This window comes from Lagenorhynchus albirostris, chromosome X, assembly GCF_949774975.1.
Source record: "Lagenorhynchus albirostris chromosome X, mLagAlb1.1, whole genome shotgun sequence".
Classification (NCBI taxonomy): Eukaryota; Metazoa; Chordata; class Mammalia; order Artiodactyla; family Delphinidae; genus Lagenorhynchus; species Lagenorhynchus albirostris.
Window position 1 is genome coordinate 41765732 of NC_083116.1, and position 16892 is coordinate 41782623.

Here is a 16892-nt window from a genome sequence, read left to right on the forward strand (position 1 = left end):
GAAGCAGAAACCAGGAGATTAAATTGAAGCTACCTTTGAACGGAGCTCCTCAACTGATGACTGACTTGTTGCCCCCAAGCTAAACTCTCCTTTCTCTCTGATCATGCTCCTTGCCATCTGCAACTACGGGACAATGAATTGACAGCTAACTTTAAGTCAGCTTTCTTTAGGCTGGTCATTAGAGCGCCTACTGTCTGACAGTGTCAAATTCTAGCCTAGGGTTGTGACAGGGATTTAATGCTGTGTCCCAAGTGGGCTACTGGGCTGGCCATTAGAGTAACAGGTGTCACTAATTTATCTTAACCCTGCCCCGCCACAGACTGTTTAAATTCACATTGCCCTTACCATATCTGCTCTGCCCCTACATTAAACCTTTCAACCAGTACTTTCCAGATAAAACTAAGCATTATTCATGTATGAAGCACTAAGTGTTATTTTTGGAATAGACAACAATTCCAAGAAAAGTTAACAATAACTGAATCCTATACACACCAGGGCTGGGGCACCATTGTCATATTAAAGAAGAAACCATACTTGACTCTGAATTAGTAGAACGATACTTTGAAACCCAACTTCTAAGAGAAAAGAAACCTTAAAATGCAATGAGTTGGTAGCAAGACCTGAGTTGAGTTCTAGTCCAAGCTCAGATACGTATTTATTGGATTATTGGATTCCTTTGGGTACTTTATTTGCCTCTATTTCTTAGTGCCTCCAGCTATAAAAATAGAAGTGATTTATCTACTCTTTATTTCAGAAAATTGTTGTGGGAATGACTTGTATGACCTGAAAAATAAATAAGCTCCTTAAACAAAGCACAATAAAAGTACAATTATTTTGAGTTGCTATTGTAGGGTTAAATAGAACAATTCAATCAAAAGCCACAGTGTTTGAGAACATTCTTAATTTTATTTTCTTTAATTTTATAAAATACATTTTGTAAGATAAGTTTCTAAAAGTTTATCCTTTATGTGTGTTAAAAATGGAATTCTATATCAGAAATGAAGGAAATACTTTCAGTTGATTAACTCTCTTCATGTGTGTATATGTGTGTATGTATGCATGGGAGGTTTTCAGGGAAGGGTTGGTTATTTGTTATGTTATTAAATCAAAACAAAACACAAGGTATGGATTACTTCACTTTCCTTGATCTTGATTGGTTTCTTACAGAACCTTTTCCATCTGCTCCCTCTATGCAGCCTGGAAGCTTGTCTTGTATACTGTTCTGAAAGCAAATATCAAGTGTCTTTTTGTAAACCTTACATCTCCTTAAACGTTGTTGAAACCACTTTGGGGGAGAAAACAAAACGACTCTTTACAGCAACAGAGCCACATACAGCCATACCCATAAAATCTTTCCCTTAATAAAGACAAATCAACTTTTTATTTTTTAACCCAAAGTTAAAACCCAAACACAGAAAGGGAAGACTGAAACCTGGGAGCTATTCGAATTTCAAACTCTTTCCACTTCTCCTTTTCCATGGAAGCTTACCAACTGAATAGCTGATGGCTGGTGCATTCAGATATATGATCTGCACCAGGAGAGAATAACCTGTATGTTAAACCTAACTCTTTAATACACCAAGGTAACATGGCTAAATCAAATCATCTCCCGCCAGCTAGAAAGAATGATCAAATAGGTTATTCAAACTGAGGTTCAAATTCACCAAATCTGTTTCTGCAAAGGACGGAATAATTGGTCTAAAATCCCAAGAGATGCAATAACTAGCCAATTTTACACATCATTTGCGTTTTTTAATGTCCAATTTTCATTTGTTAAAGAATCATAACCAAAGAATCGTTCTCCAGACCTTTCTGGTACAACCCCAAACAAGCGATAGACAAACTGAAAACTGTGAAATGTGCATCATTCTGAAACAAATCAAGATCTTCAAATCACCTGCTATGACTGAATGGATAATACCCCATGAAAAGAGCACCATTGTGAAGATATGACAGAGGCCGAAGTACACAACTAATTAACAGAAAGAAGACATGCTATCCAAAGAGTTATCTATCCTGTGTCTACCAGAGGGCTGGCTCAGTTTACACCGTTAGCCTCTAGCAACTGCTGCTCCTTAGGCCAGTCTTTTTTCGTATGAGCTAGTTTCTCTCTATCCTCAGCTCCTTGGAAACCACAGGGTTGTCATGGTAGCTGTTATCAAGGAGAAGGGAGTGAGAAAATGCTGACAACACCTTGTTTCTCTTCTCTAACGAGGTATAAGGCCAGGTGCCCCCTTTGTCTCCACAGACACTACGCTCCCCTATGCTATAAGTAAGGTTGGCTGAGTTAGGGCTTAAATAGTCCATTGCCATCGGGGTCAGTGCTCTCTTTCTATGGGTGAAAGATCCTTGCTTTGACCCCCTTCTCCCAGCTGCAATAGGTAGATTTGGGCAAATGCTCTTATTGTTTTGCTGGCATTCTTTTATCTTCTATCTTCAATGGTAATAGGGAGACAGGAATGAGTTCTCAGTTTTGTACACCAACGAGGATATATTTGGCCTCCAAAATGGCAAGGGGGCCAGGTACATCCCTTTTCTCTACCTGAGCATCTTTCTTTCCACTTTGTTTCCATCAGTGGAAGTGCCCTTTGAGAAGAAAACACTTCCTGGTCCTCAGGAGATGCTTGAAAATTGAATTGAGCCTCCATTTCTTTGTGACTTGCAGTTGGGGAGTCACCATCTTAAGCATTTCCCATTTCTAGCAGGAACCAGCTATGAAGCAAAATGACTAAAAGAGGTACGTAAGAGGGGAGAGTCCACGGAGAGACATTAATCACCACGAGACTCTCCTTTCTTGTTACACTCGTCAAGTAAGAAGAGGGCCAGTCAGTGGCAAAGGCAAAGAGTTAACATGGGAGACGCAGCATTGTAGGCTGTGTGGTTAGAGCCTCGCTATTAGAGAAAGGAAAATTTCTACAGGATATCAGAACTTGGTGCCTCGGCCCATGAGTTTCAGGACGGCAAAGTTGTAAGTGGCAGCAATCATGAAGGTGAGCTGTAGGTAAGAGAAGAGAGAATATGAGTGAGAGTAGAAAAGGCTCCCTCCTCCACTCCTTTTGGAAACGAGGAAGGGTAGAAATAAAATCATAGTTAAATAAAGAAAAAAACTCCTGTTCTGCAAAAAGCAGCACATCCAGGCTTTTGCCCTGTAAACTTCACTAGAAGTCCTCTCTGAGACATTTCCTTCCAATGGCCCAGGCCCAGAGAATCAACTCGACAAGGAATTTTTCCACACCTCTGCTCAGCCCAGCACTGAGTTTTCCTCAGGAAAGTGAACACTAACTGGGCTCTGCCATCATATCTTACGTGTCTGAGCGACCTGGATTCATAGGGTGTTTGCTGTAGACGCATAGCCACACCGTGCAGCACAGCCTTCCCCTGCTTAATGCATCCATTTATTTCACAAGATGAGGAACAACTCGACTCCGTAGAAAAGCCTCAGCGGTGGGGGCCAGGAGTGCTGCAAGCTGATCCTTGGTTGATCACCACTTATTCAGTGACTGGAGATAAATTGCTTCACCCTTCAGTACCCCGGGTTCTTAATCTGAACAATGAATGCACTACATTGACACTGAGCCGAAACACCATCCATAATAACAATTCTAATAATGTTAAGAGGTCCTTCCAGTATTTTCAGGAGAGTAACTAAATCCCTTGGAGAGCATCCAAGATGATTCCTATTTACAGTATATAGAATTCCAGGCTACCAAGAATCATGTTTAGTAAGGTTTCAGTGTTCTTGTCACTGATCTGACCGGAATGTGTTGAGAATTAACTATAATTTCTGACTGCAAAGCACCTGGCAATGTTACATGCTCTGTAAATGCTCTATCTTATTATTCTTGACCACGAATCTCTTTCCTCTTCCTCACACCACTTTGCTTGTTCTTATCTCATTTCTGAAAATTTTCTGCCTTGCCAACCCAAAGTAGAAGGCCACAGTCTCTACACTCTGCTGTCTCTGCCCAGCAGCTTTTCTCCAGCACTTCAAGGTTAGAAGGAATCTACCTCTTTTTACCTTTCAGCAGAGCTGTACCCAAGCTATCCCAGGACCACTTATTTTCCAAGATCATTAAAAGACAACTCACCAGGGAAACCAGTGTTGCTGCGGCCCCCACAAATGCAGCAATAAACAGGTGGAAGGTCATTTGGAACTGTAAGAAAATGCAAAAGGGAGAACTGGGTCTTGCAACAGCTGAAATAGGCTCTGCTGCAGATCATGAGTGCAACTTTCTGAATGTGTCGATATCTTTCTGTGTGTTAATTTGGCATCTCTAACTAAGTTGTTACATCCGTGAGTGTAGGCCTCCCATTCTTCAATGTACACCATGGCACCTGACCCCATAGCACCCAGAACACAGAATACTCATAAAATAGTATGGTCTTCCCAAATAATCAACTGATTCCCCTGGGTTGTGCCCAGAATCCCAAAACATTTTGCTTTCAAAGAAATAGTTTACTGCCTTCTTCCTCAGGATTTACTTTTATTCCCCTGCCTCCTTTGTGTATAATATCCATTCTCAATACAGTGTTTCCTTTTTCAAATGTACTTTCTTTTTAAATGAGATTGAGAAGTTCCAAACTAAATGTGTTTTATAAAACCTACATATGTCTGGGCACAACCCATTCTCTTGATAAGGTTTTTAAGTAAAAGAATGAAAATTTTCACTTGGGGGATTTTGTCATTAAGCTCTACCTTTACCTAGAGCTAAAAATTTCTCTTTTAAGGGAGGAAGTCTTAGAATGGAAGGCTTTCTCTGCAGCTTTAAGGAAAATAGATATTTTACCATGTATGCTCATTGGCTCAGGCAATATTTTATAGAAGGCAATTTGCTAACTCAAAATCCAGCAAAAAGAAATTGTGGTCCTTAAAATCAAAGTTGGGTAGAAATTTTATGTTACTAGCCATTCCACTGTAAAATAACCCAATGCCCCACTCACCTCAGCTGTTTTGCAGATGGACAGAAGGTTGGAGCCACACACCTTGCCAGGGAAGGCATTCCATGGGAGAACACCTACATAAGACACAAATATCAACCAAGGTAAGCTTCACAGAGTTATGGGGCTATATGGAGCACTTCTTCCATCTTTAATCATCCTGGCTGAAAAGTTGGGTCCTACTGACAATCAGGATCTTCTTTTCTAAAGATTTACCCAAAAAAACAGTTGCAAATTTTTTTGTTTGTTATTGAAATGTGCTGCTTCTGGGTTGGGGACAGCAGTCAACTGGGGTAGAGCAGTGCAAAGAACCAAGAAAACTCCCACCACCTCCAAGAAGTTCCCTTCTCAGGGAAGAAACCTCTCCAGTTTCAATGAGAAGGATTAACAAACTAGACCCAAGCATCCATATTTTTATTTTTCCCCATAATTACCACCTTCCTTACCCTAAGAACCAAATATATAGTGCTTCGATAGGGGGTAGGGGAGCCAAGCCACCTTAACTCACCATACATTCTGGCATCAGCACAGAGACTGCCTATACTGGCAGAGGTCTTGCTGGGGGTGGCAATAGACTGGCAAGTGGTCCAAGTGTTGAAGTAAATGTACACAGGCACAGCAGAGCAGGCAAACACCAGGAGCCACACAATGGTCAGGGCATAGGTGATGCCCACAAACTAAAACAATTGACATGGGGTGGTTAGAAATCAACATCAGCCTGCAGACATTGAAATATAAACAAGGAGATCCTGGAATGGCATGTACCAGACATGAAACCAGGTTCCAGGGATTTCCACCAAATGAAATTAGTAAGCAGGGCACCTCTACCAAATGTCATTGGCAGTATCTACTAGAGAACTGGCCCCAAATATGACAGAGGGTGGGGGGAATGGGTGGGGGTTGGAGTGAGGAGGACCCCTGGGTTAGAGAGGCTTCAGGAGATTGTTTGGGCAGATAAGGTGTGAAGAAATCAAAAGAGATCTTGAAAGAAAGTCGTGCCATTTAAATGCCTTAGGCTGAGCTTAGAAAATGTTCTTTGTCAAAGGACTTTGGATCCCTAGTTATTGAACAAAGCCAATAAGAGATTTAAATTTCCGATCCCAAAACCTTTCTAAGCCAACTGCTAGCCACAAAAGACATCACCACAACCCACAGATGTTCATCCCCCAAAGGATCTTTAACTCTAGAGGCTGGAAACCAATGTATACCTCACTGGAAGCCTGGATAGCCCTCTAACAAAGATAAAGTATTAAATATGCAGATCTACACTAGCCCCCTCTGGGGCCTCCAACAATGTAGGATCCCAGAATATTATGGATTCCATCTTGGAGTCAATTACTTAATTTCTATGATCCACCCTCCCTCTCAGATCAGGTACCTACCTACATCTCAATCCCACGAGTAGCATTTTAAACTCTTGGGCAGTCAGATCTACTCTTGTTGTGGTCCCAGCTAGGAGGGGAGTAAAGGGGTACCAACAGATGGCTTAGAAATGGTCTGATTGAACAAAGCATCCCACGAAACTCATGCTTTTCCTTTTGAGATGAAATTTTCTAGGGAACTTTTAAAAAGTGAGGCTAAGCCAGCTGGGCACCACGTTCTTCCTGACCTTCTCATTTGGCTGCAGCCATCACGTCCTCACTCAAAAGCCAGGCCCCTAAAGAGGACCCAGCCTTGGGTGGGGGTGAGGCCACAGACTCACGCCCAGTTGTCCCCCACCCCCTGTTATTGCCACAAAATCCTGAGGATGATCACCTTGTCGGGATGTCCTAGCCATTTTCCCAAACAATGACACACCCGCTCCAAAGAATGAGCTTGATGTTGGCCTCTGGAACCCCTCCCCTTCTGGCCCCCTGTTACCGTTGCACTCAGGCCCTTGCCGCAGATGGTGGTCTTGTAGTCGCCAAAGATCTGCCTGACTGCGCCGGTGGTGTAGAAGCCCTCAGCCAGCAGGAGGGCCCCATAAAGGAAGAAGAAAGAGGCAGTTCCATAGATGACATACTGGAAAGCATGGATCCTACATTAACAGGCAGACAAAAAGCCAGAAAATCTAATGAATTGAGGACCCAGTTCCCTTGCTGCATAAGTTAGTTGGAGCCTTGAGTGGGCACCTAAACAAGGCTAGGGATTCTTTAGAGGGATCACTAGGTTCTTCCTCTGTGCTTCTACCTTATCTTCATTGAAGTAAAAGAAGATGCTCCTCCCCAACACCTGGTTTACCCTGTAACCTGAAGAACTGGGGCACTACTCTCCTTGACCTGACCCTTCAGAGATGCTCCCTCAGAGGAGAGAGTAGAGAGGAGCTAGGCAAGAAGGAAGAGGGATGAAAGAAGAGGAGTCTAACTTGCCCTAGGAACAGGAGAGGCTTAGTACTGTGCCTGAGCGGACTCAAGTGGTGTGGTAAACCAAGAGAAGCAGCCCCACCCTGTCTAGTCGTGCCTCCCCCGAGTTCTTTATATGGACCACTTCAGAGGCTCCAACTCTGTCCATGTTAATCCTACTTAGCAGAAATTAAAACATGTGGGACAAAGCAAGGGTGGGGTGGGTGTGGTTAGGAGTGGGCTGGCAGGCAGGCAGCACTCCCCCTCTGAATGTGGCACTCTCCCTTCATTTAGGGCTTCAGATGTGGCACAGGTAGAACCTGCACACAGAAGGAAGATCCAGGAATCCTGTCTGTCCCCACACCAATCCCCTACTAGTCACTAAGGTACTGATGAGTTCTGTATCTCAAAGATAGACAGGGTTCGTGGGGGACAGTAGGTACTTACACATTGATGAGATATTCATAGTCCTGGTAGTTTTTGGAGAAATAGGTCTCAATTAGCTTTTCTGTGCCAGTGAGTGCTTCATGTCCACAGCCACAGAACAGTGCCACCCCAAAGAAACACAATCCAGTGGCCACCAGGGAAGCAAAGGGGGCCCCTACGAGACATCTCGCACAGCACTCTAACAAGCCTGAGGACAAAAGAGGGTAAACAGTCAGGGATGGGCAATACATAGCTCATCACTCATCACTCTCCACCAGCCCAGCCAGGCCCTGTGCTCACATGCACGGATGGTAGGGGGTGGGGGGGGGTGTCACCCCAGAGGCCAAAAGCAGGAGAGTCCAGAACCTTAGACTTTTAGAATGTGAGATTGACCCCCCCAAACTATACTTTGTTCCATTCTTGAAGATAAATCCTTACCTTTAATCCCCAGAATGTAAGTGGGTTTTTGAACAATCGGTATTCAGGTAGCCGGCTAGAGAGATGATGCAATCATTCCCTCCTTTCTTCTCATTCTGATTTGTTTTCATCATTTATCAACTCTTATGGAGTACTTACTATGTACCCAGCATTGTGCTAGGTATTATGTGGAGTGTGAAGGCGTAAAGACATAGACTCTGCCACAGGGGACTTGTTTGTCTACTGAGGAGAATGAGCTAGGTAGACCTAATATTTTCAACTAACAATTCCAGGCAGCCAAGTAAATGGTTATAAAGAGTAAATGCCCTTAAAATTCCAGGAAGGGGTGAGTGTAGGCCAGAGATATTGATATTGTCAGACAACATTTGAGCCTTAAACAGCATTCCGGGTGGAGAAACTTTGGAAATTCCATGTTCCTGGGTATTCCTGAACGTTGTGTGTATTTGATGCATGGAATGCTTGATTCTTCTTAGTCTGGATGTGTGGAGAGCAGTCCAAAGGAAAGGAGGGAACTGGCAGAGGATGGGAAATGGTAATGGGAGGATTACTATTATTCTCAGTAATAAACAATGCAGGCTGAATGATTTTTGGACACTTTGCATGGCTGATTTGTCCCCCAATACTACAGTTTGGCCAATGTCCCCACCCTCAGTCCTACCCTGGAGTTCTGTCAAAACAGCTACAAAGAGACTTTATACAAAGTCAACAAAGCATGAAACGTCTTTCTGGAATGGCAAAACACACCAGGGCCTGGGAACACAGGTGTCTTAAAGTGCTAAGAGTCCCTGAGATTCCCCAGACCTGGTACCTCAGGCCTCAAGCCAGTGTTGCTGAGAAGCAGGAAAGGCACGCAAGTCACAGGCTCTGAGAGCAGCGGTGCCCCTAAGTACTAGCCCTGAGCTCTAAGATGTCACATGGAGTGAAACTTAAAAAATATCCAGTAGATGACTGACTAGATGGGAAAAGGATGGCTCCCTCTGGCCTCTCAGCCAGATCCCCAAAAGGTGGAAGAAATGAAAGTGTTAAACTCTTCAGAAAAATGTTATATATACACTGATTTTATCTATCCACATATCATACAGATATGGCATATGAATTATTTTTGTATTTTTGTGTATATATGTAGTATACACATATATAAAATATGTATAAAAAATGTTATATATACACTGATTTTATCTATCCACATATCATATATATATGGCATATGAATTATTTTTGTATTTTTGTGTATATATGTAGTATACACATATATAAAATATGTGTATATATAAAATATGTGTACACACACACACGTACACACAAATAATCAGCAAATGTGCTGAGAAGCTGCTATTTTGGAAAAGCATGTTGGAACTCCTTACACAAATCAAATAAATTGTATTAATTTTTAGGTTTGGATTTTATCCAAAGCTCGCTTGTCTATTCCAGGGTACCAGGGACCGGGGGAGTCCTTTGCCTGAACCTCTTAATAATAGTACAGTTTCTTTTTAGACCTGAGTGCTTGACCATCTGGTGATTTGCCTGGCTGAACTGCATCCATGTGAACAGATTTTGAAGGACCAAATTATCTCTATCGTGAGAAAGTTGAGGCAGAGACATTTACTTATCTCTGTTCTCAGAGCCACAGAATGAGTGAGTCCTCTTACCCACTGTCCCCTAAAATGACAGCCCTTCCTTGGTACTCAAAGAGCCACTTCCTCAAAGATTCTTGTATGTCACACCAGAGACAAGACTCAGAAGCCCAAGCCAAGCAAAATAAGTAGCTAACATTTGCAGCAGAACTGAATTTCCTCCCTTTTCTAAGAACTGAAGCACTGCTGTCAAAAAACTTGGCCTCTGTGGGAAGCAGTGCTTCATTAGAGCTGGCCCACGGGGGGTGTGCGCGTGTGCACACACGTGCCAGGGCGGGGGCACATGCATGAATGCAAATGTTCACATAAACACATGTATATACCAGAGAGAAAACCATAGCAGTTTAAATTGCTCATTGTCCTCAGGAAACATTCAGAAACTGATCTTCCTCTTTCTCAACAGGTTAAGATACTAGATGCATCCTGTAAGTCAAGAAAAGGAGCTTGGAAATAAACAGTGCTGCCATTTTCCTTCTCGGCCTATCCAACTCTTCTCCACCCCCAAACTCTTAGAATCTTCTAGTAAAGAAGGTCTCTGAAGCCTGGGGGTGGGGGAAGGGAAGGTCAGTGACCCCACTGTTCCCTCTCTCCCCAGCACAGGGTCAAGGCTTGGACAGAGCCCTCCATAGCTCCCCTGGACAAAGAAGCCTTGTTTTTCCCTGAGATCTCAGGAGCCTCATTGGTATTCTGCAGGGGCCTGCAGGCCTGGGGGTGGGGAGGGGATCAGACCCAGGGAACAATGGAAGAACTGTTTGTTTAGCCCAGAGTAAGGAGAGTCATCGTCCGCAGCAAGTGACCGTCTTGTGCCCACTCACTCACCCCAGCTTTCTCACCCTGGAAAGGGCTAAAATGGTGGTGCAGGTGTGAGCAGGGATGGAGAAACTTGAACTCTTGCTAACCAAACAGAGAATTCCTCTCTAAGTTTTAGCTGATGCCCCCTCCACGGTTGTAAAGATGAGGAAAAAAGCCACTTTAGTCTATCTGATCCCTCAAGCATCATCCAAATAACCAGAGAGTATCACATATAGTGTTCTTACTGGGTGATAAAGGGCTAAGCCATGGGAGCAACTCTGAATCATCAACTGATATTCTTTCTTCTTACATCCACTTTTCCTCCATTTTCTTAGCGCTCAAATAACTTAGCGCCCCCTTTTCTGCTCCACTGCCACTCGAAGCAAGGTACAAAAGGACATAGGCTTTAATGAGTCTCTAACATGGAGTTGGAAATAAATGGCCCTGGATAAATCTATCACTCTTCAGCTATAAACAGTTCAACAATATCAGCATAAGCATCAGGTGTCCACCTCTTCACATTGAAATGAAATGTTTGTTTTGGGGGCATTTAAGTTCAGCAGAAGTGAGGGATCTCAGTCAGTCAGTCCAAGCAAAAAATCAAATTTTGGATTCCAACTGGGAAAAACTTAGAACATGCAAGAAATTGTGTCATCAAAGTAGTTGACAATCAGAACATTCTGAGAAAGGTCCATTGGGTTCCCTTTGATTTGGGAATGTGTGAACCTAAAGCCAGAGGGTCTCCATTTCAGAAGACTTCACGGTTGAAAAGATATCGGTTTGATTCAGGAAGGCTGTGAGGGATTCTGAAGAAGTTCCTTGGCTCTTGCAAGGACATTCTCACATTTCCAGGCTAAGTATAGACTGCAACATGGTGGAGTTGGCATAAAAGAACTATATAGCAACAATATTACCCAATGCAACAGAATTGGATTAAACCACCTGACTTTGTTGAGAGGTGATAAAGAAAAATAATAACCTTCCCCGGTGTTTTCCTTTCATTTCTGTTCATTGGATTCAGTACAATTATTAAGCATATTAGCAGTAACCTAGACACTATGGGAAACAAAAGGGAATTATAAGGCCCAGTCCCTTTCTTCAAAGACCTTTCAGTCTTATTGGGGAAAACAAACATGTCTGTGAATCAAAAACCAAAGCTGCCTATAATCTAGTGTTAAAATGTGTATAACCAAGTCCTGTGGGCAAAATGTAAGCAAAGGGGAGATATTCAGTGTTGGCTAGATATATCTGCGAACTCCCCAAACTAGTCTAATCAATCTGTGATAGAACTTCAAGCTCTTCTCATTAATGCTCTTCACAGGAGTCTGAAAAGGATCAACGGGACTGCTGTGACTCATCCAGATTCCTCTATCCAAGGGACTGGATTGATCCTGATGCTGTCTCTTTAAGCAGGAGCCAAAAGCTCCCAAGCCCTCCCTCCTTTCCCATGCCCTGGGAACGCCTCAAGGACAAGCTCCGTGATGGAAATTTAGTGTGAATCTGGGAACCCATCAAAGGGAGGAAAGGAAGGGCTTTCATGGAAAGGGATGGTAGAAAGAGACCAATTGTGCCTTGCACAATTCCCAGCCTGTCCCTTGAATCCAGCTGACAAAGGGAGAGATAGAAGAACCCTATACAATAGAGCTAAACAACAGGCAGGCTCATTGAGTGAAAAACTGGCCCCATCTCCCTAAGTCTCTAATCTGAGCTAAAGTCTTACCCTCCTCCCAGAACCCACCCCTTAACCTCACCCCATGAACAGAGGTTCCCTTGATCAGGACCTATCACAGTTGACAGGACCAAGATGCTAGAGCAGCCGTGACTGGTACTGGGGATGGATGGGGATGAGTGGGTGGGTTCTAGGAGTAAAAGAACAATCAACAGGAGGTGCCAGAGACAAAGACTTTTGCTTCTGGCCTTATCCTGACCAGACAAAGCCCTGCCTATAATCTTGTCTTTCCTACATGAAATCAGCACTTATACCACATTCAAGCGCTGGAAAGGGGCTCTGTAGCCCCTGAGGCATGGGAATCCAAGCTTGCTAGATAGTCAAGTCATGCAGAGTTAAACATAAAAGGAATCTCAGGCTCCTCTTTGAACAGGTATTATTATTGCCATGGCAACAGCATCTGGACCACCTTGTTTCCTATGTTCCCTACTCCTCCCCAAACACACACATACAGGCATGCATGCATGGATACACATGTGCACACATGTATGCCAATTTATACCCAAACATTGGGAGACTGGGGTAGAGGCTGGATTGTTAAACTCTATCTCTGACACATTGTCTTTGCCTTGCCCACTTCTGGAAAGGTTAAAGAGAAGCGCCTGGCACTAAGCTGAGAGACAACAGTTTTCATACCTTATTCCTTAGGTTAGTCTCCCACCATTTCCTCCTCTCCCCTTGGTTGCAGTGTGAAGCTGATCTAGGGAACCTTGTTCTCTTCCTCGGGATGTCACTGACTCCTTTCCAGAGCCCTGTCTGGCAGAAAGCTGAGAGGCCAGTGCAGAACTGAACGATCACCTTTAGGACCATTTTAAAATAACCAAGGAGGAATTAATCAATCAGTACTTGTTGAGCTTTTGCTGTGAGTTTGACACTGGGCAGGCCCTGACAGTGGGAAAGGAAGGGAAAGCTACTCTGTTCACTTCCCATGGCTGCTGTGACCCTTCCTGATCAGGTCATTGCCCTGACTTGATGTTCTCTGGACCTGAAGTTCTGTGGGCAAGGAGGGCATTTCTATTGTTGATTTCTTTCAGCACCAGGAATCCTGGGGATGGTTTTCAAGGATTTAAGTTAATACACAAAAAGGTAACAAGGGAAAAAGATTCCACTGGCTGGGGTTCTGCCTTCATAGGTTTGGAGACTATATTTCCCCTCCCACCCATTTCCCAGGGGTTTCTTGGGCCTTGTTACTACTCAGAGAGATTTGAGAGCATAGTTCTAGTTGTCAGGCTATTGAGTAAATTGTTGGATTTCCTAGCACAGAGCCAGAGCAAAAGGTCCTCGAAGCAGAGCAGACCTTTCAATCTGCCTGGCTCTCCAAGAGCGCTTCTGGCTCTGCAGGGCCAAGGTGAGGAGTGGGGTGGGGAAGGCTACCTATGATCATTTTGGTCAGTGTCTCTGGGAAAGGTAAGTGAATGTGCTGGTTTGAATCTGCTTTCTTTTTAGCTCCTGGCATTCTTGCAGCATTCTTGCCATCGTGATGGGATTCAGATAGTCTTCAGGCATTTTGTAAAAAACTGGACCCCTGCTCTGCCTCCACACTTTTTGCCTAGGCTACATTCACTTACTCTGAGCCAGCCAAAACTACTCTGCTCGGCAAACAGCCACCTTTGGAGGGAAGCATCATAGTCTGGTTACCGGGGTAACAGCCACTGTTCTCAGACATCAGGCTTTGCAGGAGCCAATGTTTTGCTGTTCAGTAATGGCATTATGTTACTAAGCAGAGAATAATCAGCTACTGCTCTTTGGCTCTTTTCCGGTTCCATTGTTATCCCAAAGACTCATTTGGAACATCCCTCTCCCAAGTCAGGACAAGTTTTAATGAATTATCATTTCCCCCGTAAACCTTTTGTGTGGACACTACTGAATTCCCTGTTCCTCTTCACTTCCAATCCTACTGGATTCTGTATGGTTGAGGTAGTGAGCTCCCTGTTCCTGGGGGTGATTAAGAAGAAGCTGTAGGAATGTTTAATTGGCTGTTGTAGAAGGGAATCCTGCATTGAGAATAAGCTCAGGCAACTTCTTAAATTCCTTCCAATCCCAGATTCCACGATATAATTTGTCTACTACAATAGTTAAACAGCAAACACTCCATGTCAGAAGTAGTAGCAGTTCAGTACCTTGCTGGAGATGGTCTATTATTTACAAAGTACTTGAGATACTTTGTCATTGAATAACTGAGAACTCAATGGCTACTCCATCATGTGCACCTGGCCCAAGTATGGCCCACCCCCAGGATCTGGGATCCAATACACAACCTCTGCTGTGCCCTCACTATGGTAATCTCCCCTGAAGGAAATCATCCAGCCTCCATAACAGGAAACTATCCCTATGGTCACCTTATTTGTTCCTATCTTTTCCTCAGGGCTTTCATCCTCTAAGGAAGTAATATTCAGCATCCTTCTTTACTCCCTCTCCTTTTTTTAACTCACAAGCTACCCAATCAGCTGCCTTGACATTAGGTAGGGTTCTTGATGTTACCTAGGGCAGGAATTGAGTTCCTCCAACATTCACTTCTCACCTGGCCACACTCAATTGGACAAATGATTCTTACCCAAGTGCACAGAGTACATACAAAGAAAGCCCAAACACTTTGTAAAGAAGAGTCAGCCTGTACATGCATTATTGTATAATAACTGGTATTATTATTATTTACAATTGTTCTAGAGCTTGCCCATTTTCAAAGGACTCCCACATCATTATTATTTGATTTTTATAACCCTGAAAGTAGACAAAGCAGTTATCGTTATCCCCATTTTCCAGATGATGAAGTGATCATTCACAGCAACCTACCCAATGTCACGAAGTTCATAAGTGGCAGATCTGGGATTCAAACCTGGTTGTGTTAACTTCTAGACAAGTTCTCTGCCCTCTTAATTATCCTGCCTGAATACACGCTTCAAAAAGCTCTCTCAGTGTTTCAGGATGAAACAACCTAAAGTCTGACACCAGCTTAGTATAATTGAAAACCTATCTCCGTGGATGTTGTTGGAGCCTTCTGAGTATTACATTCGATGGTGAATACTCAGGACAATTGATTCTCATTTCATTTAGGATGTATTCAAGCTGCTGCTCTTGTTTTGCCAAATGTGAGAAATGTCTACATGTTTCTGTGGCATCCTGTGTGGACAAAGACCCTTGTGCTCTGCACACCTTGCTCTGAGTAGACACCACCAGAGACCAGACCTCAGACCTCATAGCTTCTCTACAGAGAAGCCCTCAGTACTCAAGCAAGTCAGTAAGAGCCCTAAGGTCCCATCAACCTCCTTGTCATAGCAAGGATTTAGAGTCTGAGCCATGGCCTCAGGAAGGCTAAGTCTTTAATATTTGCTACATATGGTCATCCATACATGTGCATGCACGTACACACACACACACACACACACACACACACACACACCCTTACCCATATCCGTTCCCTATGGTAAAGCCATTGAGGACTTTATTTTCATTTCCTGAACCTGAGATTGGCCTCCTCAGCCATGGCCAAGCCTGAGCCCATCTCTCCCAGTTTCCTTCTGATGCCCAGCAGGGTCCAAATTTTGTATCAAGCAAGCAATTATTTTGAACAGCTGAGGGCCAGCCAACATTAGTTTCCTCCAGCAAAACCAGGGATGTCAGCTGACTGGGCCATTACGGGGGCCTGGGAACCAGGGGAAAAGAGAAGGTAGAGGGAAGTGAGGGGGTAGGAGGACACATGACCACATCCAGCCCGCCGGGCACTCTCTCCAAGGACCTGTGGGACTCTCCACGTGCTGCTGGAGTTCTTTGACAATAAAGCATCATTCTCAGTACAGCAAAGGAGTTAATTTAATTGCGTGCTAAGGAATTAAAAAGAAAACAGGTGCCAAAACACAACTCATTTCAACCATTAGAAACCCCGAACCGCAAAGTTCTTGCAAATTCCTGTGCTTTGGCTTGAATCTTCCATGCTAAAGTTTTTGAAACTCACCCATGTCTTTGGGACTCTGATTCCAATTGTAGCCTGCTGGCTAGTCTGCTTTGCGGCTGACTTTGTTCAGCTGGAAGGATCTTGGTCTCTCCAGTCTCCTTCTTCGGTCCTTTACTTTTTCTCTCTGAGTATCTTTGTCCTCTTCTCCTGCAATGAAAAGGGCTTTCTGATTGACAGCCAACCCCCTTAAAGGGACAGGCCCGCTTTCCTCCTCCTCTCCTCCTCCCCTTCTCCTCCCCTTGTCCCCACCTCCTCAGGGATACTCCCTTCTCTAAGGCCTCCATCTTCTTTCTGCTTTTCACTGCCAATTGTCTCATTTTTTTCTTTTTTTTCCCCCCTAAGGCTTGCCTGTGTGGAATTTCACTTTGCTGCAGAGACATCTGGAAATTTGGTTTGGGGGTGGAAATAAAAAGAGGTCCTGCAGGCCTCCAACTGATCTTTGGATCTATTTGGTGTGGGATGGGGCAGCACAAGTGTCAGAAGCCAGGAAGGTAGTAGCCCTGGCGAGGCAGTCAGGGTCTAAAACCTAGATGCCACCTCCCAGTCCTTCCAACTCTGCCCCAACCCCACCCCTCACTCCTAGCTGCCCTTGACCCTATCCACCATTACTCTCCCCACCACCGTTTGGAAAATAAGCGTTCCTTCCCTGCCATCCCAGCCCC

At 44.0% G+C, this 16892-nt stretch overlaps 1 protein-coding gene across 1 annotated transcript; it reads right to left on the reverse strand.

Annotated features, from left to right (window-relative positions):
- Window positions 1-915: 915 nt before the first annotated feature.
- PLP1 (proteolipid protein 1) lies at window positions 916-16370 on the reverse strand. Its single transcript, XM_060137393.1, has 7 exons — window positions 16231-16370; window positions 7707-7893; window positions 6799-6955; window positions 5447-5615; window positions 4942-5015; window positions 4089-4154; window positions 916-2995 (listed from the first exon to the last, which is right to left on the reverse strand). Exons 1-7 carry the CDS (start codon window positions 16232-16234, stop codon window positions 2924-2926), a joined length of 729 nt encoding a protein of 242 aa, XP_059993376.1. The 5' UTR covers window positions 16235-16370; the 3' UTR covers window positions 916-2923.
- Between the last annotated feature and the right edge of the window lie 522 nt (window positions 16371-16892).